This window comes from Primulina huaijiensis, chromosome 2 (genome assembly GCF_012295235.1).
Source record: "Primulina huaijiensis isolate GDHJ02 chromosome 2, ASM1229523v2, whole genome shotgun sequence".
Classification (NCBI taxonomy): domain Eukaryota; kingdom Viridiplantae; phylum Streptophyta; class Magnoliopsida; order Lamiales; family Gesneriaceae; genus Primulina; species Primulina huaijiensis.
Window position 1 is genome coordinate 18073151 of NC_133307.1, and position 7397 is coordinate 18080547.

General features: G+C 30.3%; 1 protein-coding gene across 2 annotated transcripts; it reads left to right on the top strand.

The window, feature by feature from the left end:
* Positions 1-4041: 4041 nt before the first annotated feature.
* On the top strand, positions 4042-6969 carry LOC140967635 (uncharacterized). Of its 2 annotated transcripts, none has more exons than XM_073428286.1 (6): positions 4042-4452; positions 5291-5411; positions 5859-5998; positions 6093-6155; positions 6265-6333; positions 6561-6969. In XM_073428286.1, exons 1-6 carry the CDS (start codon positions 4258-4260, stop codon positions 6630-6632), a joined length of 660 nt encoding a protein of 219 aa, XP_073284387.1. In that variant the 5' UTR covers positions 4042-4257; the 3' UTR covers positions 6633-6969. The 2 variants fall into 2 exon arrangements, with proteins under 2 accessions (XP_073284387.1, XP_073284398.1); XM_073428297.1 differs by having other exon boundaries at positions 6096-6155.
* Positions 6970-7397: the final 428 nt, after the last annotated feature.

The following is a 7397-nucleotide window of genomic DNA, read 5'->3' on the forward strand; positions in this document are numbered from 1 at the left end:
ATTACATTATAATTGAGTATTATGCAACAGAAATTGAGTATTATATCAAGTATAAGATTACCTTGACATGATAATTGGCTAATTCAACATTGATGGATGTTGATAAATTTTCATACGTAAGTCAATGAAATTGGAATAATAATGCATATAGTCGGTATAGTCGAAATCTAATATACGATAGTAGTTATATAAAATTATGCATGCTTTGGGAAATATTTGATTATAATGTATGCGAAAAACATCCACGGAAACTTTGTCAACAAATGAAAATCGATAAAGAAGAAAATGAAATTTACAAAGAGTTGTTTCTGAAAGTTCGAAGGTGGAATCTTTCTACGTCTTCATTTATTCTTTTTCCAGAAGGTGTTCATTGAAAGACTTTGATATTTACAGCTTCTGTAAACATCTACTTCAGTAGGAATTAATCAATGTCTACTGAAATTCTTAGTATCAATATAAAAAAATACAAAAATCTCTGGAGCAAAATACTCTTTTTGACAGTTTAAGATATCTTACTCAACTGGTAAAATCAATAAAAATTTAGCATTGAGTACAAATCAACACATAATGCTCTTTGAGAATGTCTGATAAAACTTTGGCTGTTTGTTTTGAATATGTTCTGTGAAACTCTGAATCAATAGTACATAATAGATTGCATAAGTGTCTCGAGAGTTTGCTGAATGAGTTGTCGTACTAAGGTCATAACTGAAATCATACAAGATGTCATGTATCATTTGTTGTGTTCCAAAATTCGTAAGTTACACTTAATTCTTATGACACAAACTGTCAAGCAATCAGAATATATCCTCCTTAAATGGTATACTGAACGTTCTCTGAATGTTTGATTCGCTGAATTTATTCTTCATTTACTAAGGAAATAAGTTCGATCTCATAAATAACAGTTGACATAATTCAATAGAGTATGATCAATCAGTGAAGAGTCATCTATTTAGTTCTGTAGATTTAGGCAATTTTCAGATGAGTATGCGAGTGGTTTGCTGAACTTAGTTGCTACTGAATTTGCTAGGTATATTGAGTTTTAGCGCTTTTGAAGTTAATCACTTACTCAGACCACATCACCAAAATTTATAATTTCTTGGCAATGAATATGTTGAACGAATATATTTAAATTATTAAAATCTTTACTATAAAATAAAATAAATAAATAATATAAGGATAATTTAAAATTTGCACTCTTTCAATATATTCAAAATTAAATGAGTTTTTAAAAATATTTTTAGATTAAATTTTTTATTATTTTAAATCCAAAAATAGTAGCACACCAAAATTTTTTAGTTTGCATAAGATTAGGAAAATTAATTGAGACGATTTTCATAATTTGGGAAAAATAAGGTTTCTACCGTATTATTAAATGCATACAAATTAGTTTTATAATGGAGAAAAAAAATCACATATTTGTCATATAATAAATAAGGGTATTTAAGTAATTTCCCACTGTCGAGGAGCTAAAACAAAGAAAATTTGTAGGCCAGAGACTGAATCATGTTTTTATCCACATAGGGACTGAATTAAAAATTTTGATTTGGTAGAGTAAGTTCATTACTATTCAATTATTTATTTATATTGTTTAATTGAATTCCTATTTTATCTAAATTGTGATTTATTTAATATTATTTTAATTTTAATTTCATATAATACTATTTCCAACCTTACCAAACAAATTATCTTTATAATATCAACCAAAATGAACTGAAGAATTGAAAAGACCAACTTTATACCACAAATTGTTTTCATGTCTGATCGGATTGGTTCGACAGTGAAACGATCATAGTTCTTAACCAAATTTGAAAAACCGTTTTATCGATCAAATTGATTAAAATCGATCAAGAATCGGTTAGTTTGGTTCACTTTTTTCATATACATAATTATTTAGATTTTAAATTTGTTAAAATTATTATTTTAATATATTAGAGTTTATTTTATTTTATTTTATAAATTTTGAAAAATATATTTTTTTTATTTCAATTGATGTTCGATAATCGTTCAGTTATTCAAACATTGTCATTAAGTCAGAATTCTAAAAAATATCGACGTTAGAGAAAGGGGCTTTTTAACTGTTTACCGCATATTTTCTAAAAATTTAATAGAATAAGGTAAAAAAAATTTTAACAAACTAATGTGTCACGTCTCTTCAAGATGTGTGACTTTCAATTTGTTTTTTAAGAAAAAACAAGTCACGCCATATGAGATGGCGTGACTTGCTTTTAAAAAAAAAGCAAGTCATGCTTTATTATTTTTTTAAAAAAAGTAAGTCACGCTCTTACTTTTTTTTTTTTTTTTAAAAATAATAGTACAATTGACATGTTTAAATTATTTCAGAGTTGCACGTCTCCGCACATGTATTAAAAGCTGCAATAACATAATTTTAATAATTTCGAATTCATTATAATATTATAAATTTTACTCTATAAATTGAATACTTGATTGACTCATTTCATTCGCTCCTTTCATTTTTTTCATCGGTAAGTTCTCGTAAATGTTTTAATTTATTTTTTCACTTCCTGCAAATTTTTAATAATTTGATTTTTTTTTGGTTTTGCAGGTTCATTTTAGTTTCAACTTATATTAAAGAAATGTATACTAACATAAATTATTCTGTTAAATATAAAAGTTATAAATGAAATTATTATTAATGTTAGACTAATTTTGTTGTGTTATTTAATTTTTTTTTCAATTTTAATTATTAGGTGATTTTTATAGTTATTACTAATTTTTGTAAAGAAATTTGAAAATCGTTCTGAGCCTTATTCATGAATAGATATTTATAGATAAATCTGATTTTTTTTTATAAACTTTTGATAAATTTTCATTATCATTATTATTTTTTTTAAAAAATGTTTAAAAAATTTATGTTATATGCTATTTTTTTCCGTTGATATTATTGTTTTATAATAATTATATAATTGTATAGTATGATAATAATAATTTTAAATTTATTTGTTTATGTATATATTTGTTTCACATTTAATGTAAAAGATTATTTGTAAAATAAAAAATAAAATCACGTAGTTTTTTGTTTAAAAATAAAATACACTATCTCATATAATTATGAGATACAATAAAAAAAATGTTTAATGATTTATTGTATTAATCGTAATAATTTGATGGTGAAATGAAAATATATGTGAGTTTGTGTAATTTTTTTTTAAAAAAAAAAGAAACGAAAAAAAAAGAAGTCATGGAAGTTGGTAGGCGTGACTTCTTTTTTTTTTATAATAAGAAAATTTATATTATTGGTGTAAAATAAATTAATCGTTATACTAATTTTTTTTATATACTACCTATATAAAACAACAACAATGAGTATTGTTATTATCATTTGCATAATATAAAATAATAAGAATAACTAATAATACATAAAAACATAATTAGGCATTTTAATCATAAACTCAAAACGTAAGATTATGATATATTCATAATTTATATTCGAATAGCCACGTAAATTAATTTATATCAACGCTTAAAAAATAGGCGTGACTTACTTTAAAAAAATTTAAAATTAAGCAAGTCACGCCATTGGAGATGGCGTGACTTGCTTTTATAAAATAAAATAAAATAAGCAATTGAAAGTTACGCCTCTTGAAGAGGCGTGACACCCTTTTTAAAAAAATTAATAATAATAAGCAAGTCACGCCATTTCAGATGGCGTGACTTGCTTTTTATTAAAATAAAATTAAATTGAAAGTCACGTCTCTTGAAGAGACATGACACATTAGTTTGTTAAATTTTTTTTAAATTTATTTTATTATAATTTCACAAAATGTACTATAAACGGTTAAAAAACTCTAGAGAAAGCAAAGGATAAAACAGTAATTTAGCATTCATCGGACACCATTCTGCTGCAGGTCAAACGGTCAACCCATCCTCCTGCAAGTGGAATTTGCATCACGCCGAAACGCAAGCCCCCCTAATGCATGATTGACGACTCTTCACACCACGTGGCCGTCACTGATTCGTCAACTTTGGCCCTTCGGGATTCACAGCTCCACCCACAATAATTAAAGCTAAAATTATAGCGAGAAAAAACACACATAGCAGCGTCACTCTCATCGTCTCTCTCTCTTTGCGCACTGTGTTTCTCGCTTTGAGAAAACCCAAAATTCCCCCCATTTTCCAGCACACTTTCACCCAAAGACTCCATTTTTGGATTCAGTAATGCAACATCTTTCTGTGAGTGTGAGTTTCGTTACATAAGGAGTTGGGACAGTATTGAAAATGCTGTAAACTGCCGCGGTGATGGAGAGTAATGGGGGATTTTCATCGCATTCGTCGCAGTTGCAGAGCTGTGGGGATAGTAGTGAGGAGGAGCTTTCTGTACTGCCGCGCCACACGAAGGTTGTGGTGACTGGGAATAACCGTACCAAATCCGTACTTGTTGGGCTTCATGGAGTGGTGAAGAAAGCTGTTGGTCTTGGTGGATGGCATTGGCTGGTAATTGATGGTGGAAAGTTTGGTTCTTTTTTGGTTTTTTGGGAGTTTGTTTTGGATTTTATGTTTGATTTTGGGGTTTTTGTTTTCCTTATCGACTTTTTGAATGCCCAATTTTAGTTCGGTGGAGTAATGTGGGATGCTTATGTTTGTGATTCGGGGGATTTCATGATTATTTATGGCCAAAAAGATTGGTTTTTATTGTTGAATTTGAAAAGGATGTGTTGCTTGCAGTGTATTTCTGAAAAGTTTGAAGTTTTTGTTTCAATTTTAATCCCATTTTCCGCTTACTTTTTTGTATTAGCATCTGGGATTTTGCTGCATGGGTCTCTTTATTAGCAGATCTATCTCTAATAATATCATCTCCTTTTGTTTTGATCCTATTGATGTCGTTATTTTGTTTCTCTACAATTCTAGTGATGTTTTACATTGATTTCTTGGATTTGATCATTTCAATGATTAATCGTGGAGTTTTATTTCCACAACATGAAGAATACAATAGTTGGATAAATTAATAGCAATAGCTATTGGCATCTGAAATTGTGCCGAGTTTGCTATTCAACAATTCTCTGATTTTTTTTCCTATGTCTTCAATGTCAGTATATCATATTTCTCTGCACGATTGTTGAAAATTATAATTTGTTATGCATAATAATAGTTTCATTACGGGAGACAGTCTTTGGGATTGTGGGTGTGTCTGTGCCTCCTTTGGTTTGCATATTACATTTTTTTCCTCGTATATTAAGATCTTAATCTACTTTTATCGTATTGGGAAAGTATTACTTCAAATAGTTCTTTTTGGTTACGGATGAAAGATTTTGATGTCATTATAAAACCGCAGGTTCTTACAAATGGGATTGAGGTGAAGCTACAAAGGAATGCCTTAAGTGTCCTCGAAGCTCCAACCGGGAACGAGGAAGACGACGACTTTGAATTTGAACATGTGCAGTGGAATGGCTCAGGTATTAACGAGTGTTGTGTTTACCTTAAAAGATTTACTTGGTTTTAATTTTCCGCTGCTAAATCAGATGCTATTTTTTTTTCTTGCTTGAATACTTAATATTGAATCTGTGTAGCATTCAAAATTTTTAGGTGAATTACTGAAATTAGGTGCCATTCTTTTTATGATCACATGCATGACATTATGATTCAATTGAAACTTGAATGGGGTTTTTTTTGCCTTAGGGTAAAATTGTATATATCTTATTTAATGCTTTGTTTCAATTCAACAATTATACAAATTTTGAAAGGTTGCTGAGGTTGTAGCATTGGATTCTTTTCATTTATTTCTCTCCCCCGCCATTATTTTACCTGCTTTTTGCATACTTTTTATCAATTTGATGTTCAATCCTTTATTCTTTTGGCCCACCACGTAATCTGATGATTGTGTCACGGCACCATTTTCTTAGCATCCGATGATACCCAAAAATCGCATAGATCAAGGCATCGTATGCATCGGTCATTTGGGTTGTCTCACAAATCCATAAGACGATCACTCTCTTGCGACTCACAGTCGAAAGATTCTATTTCTACTACAAGGGGCTCCACGGTAAGGGACATCTTCATTTTCTCTTAAAAGAAGTAAAAGGGTGTCCATATTTTTACGTTAATTTTATTTCCACTAATCGAACCTTTTCGCACAGAAGGTCGACCTCAGCAAACTTGAGGTGGCTGCGTTATGGAGATATTTTCGGCACTTTAACCTTGTGAGTAGTTTCTTATAATAACGTAAGGATGTGATCTGAATTATATATTAATGCGTAAATTTGACATCTAATTATTTATATTATGATGCCAACCTAATGTGTCCATTAGGTGGATTCTAATCCCAATCCTTCTAAAGAGCAATTAATCGATGTTGTTCAGAAGCATTTCATGTCGCAGGTAACGTTACACTAGTCCTGTTAATGACTTGTAACTCATTTTCTTTCACTGCAGTCAAACAAATTGTCACTCCCTGTGTCCAGACATCCATGCAATCGACGACGCTCTGCCATTTGCTATTTTATATCTGTTAAAACACTTTATAAAACTAGATACCCCAGGTGGTAAAGGAGTTCATAAGCTGCTGATTTTTTCCCCCTTTTATCACATATCTTTCATTTGTGCAGCAATTGGATGAGCTGCAAGTCATCTCAGGGTTCGTGCAGGCTGCTAAGAGACTGAAAATGGTTTGCAAATGACCATTCGAGTGATCGCTCCAACTCTTTTGCATGCGGTTGGTTTGCTGTTTGCTGACTCTAACTAATCGGGATTCCTGAATCTACCCCATCTCCTCCCTTAGACGGAATGTATATGCATGTATCTTCGGGGGTTAGTTATTACTTTAGTTGTGTAGGCCTAGTTTTTAGCTATGTAGATAAATGTAAAAGCCGGTGGACTAACCGACGACTCTTGGCTCTCCTAAGACGCCATTCCTGGAAAAATCTTTGGTTTAATGTATCCCTAACGAAGGGGGAGCTTTCTTGGAAATGTATAGACCTATTTAACTTATGCTTAAATCACCGACCTTTATGTCCAGCTTCGCGGGATCATCTTGTCAACTATTCTTTTTTACAAAAAAAGTTCGTGAGTTTCAGTGTGACAATAATTGAGTGATCGGTGAGATATTAGTTCTTGTGTGGAGTTATCTGATAAAAAATTTATAATTTAATATCTATATATTTTTTAAAAAATTAATTTTTCAATCTTTCACGCTTGTTGACGCCTTTAATTTTCAGTAGGGTGTCAAAATTAATCACGATTTACCAACTCGATACGATTCAACTCGAAAAAATCAGGTTTGGATTTGGGGTTTTCAGGTTCGGGTTGGATCTGATAGCTGATCCGAAAAAATTGATCGGGTTTGGTTAAGTTCGTGTAATGGTGATATATTATTATTATTATTATTATTATTATTATTATTATTATTATTATTATTATTATTATTTATATTACTATATGTAAAC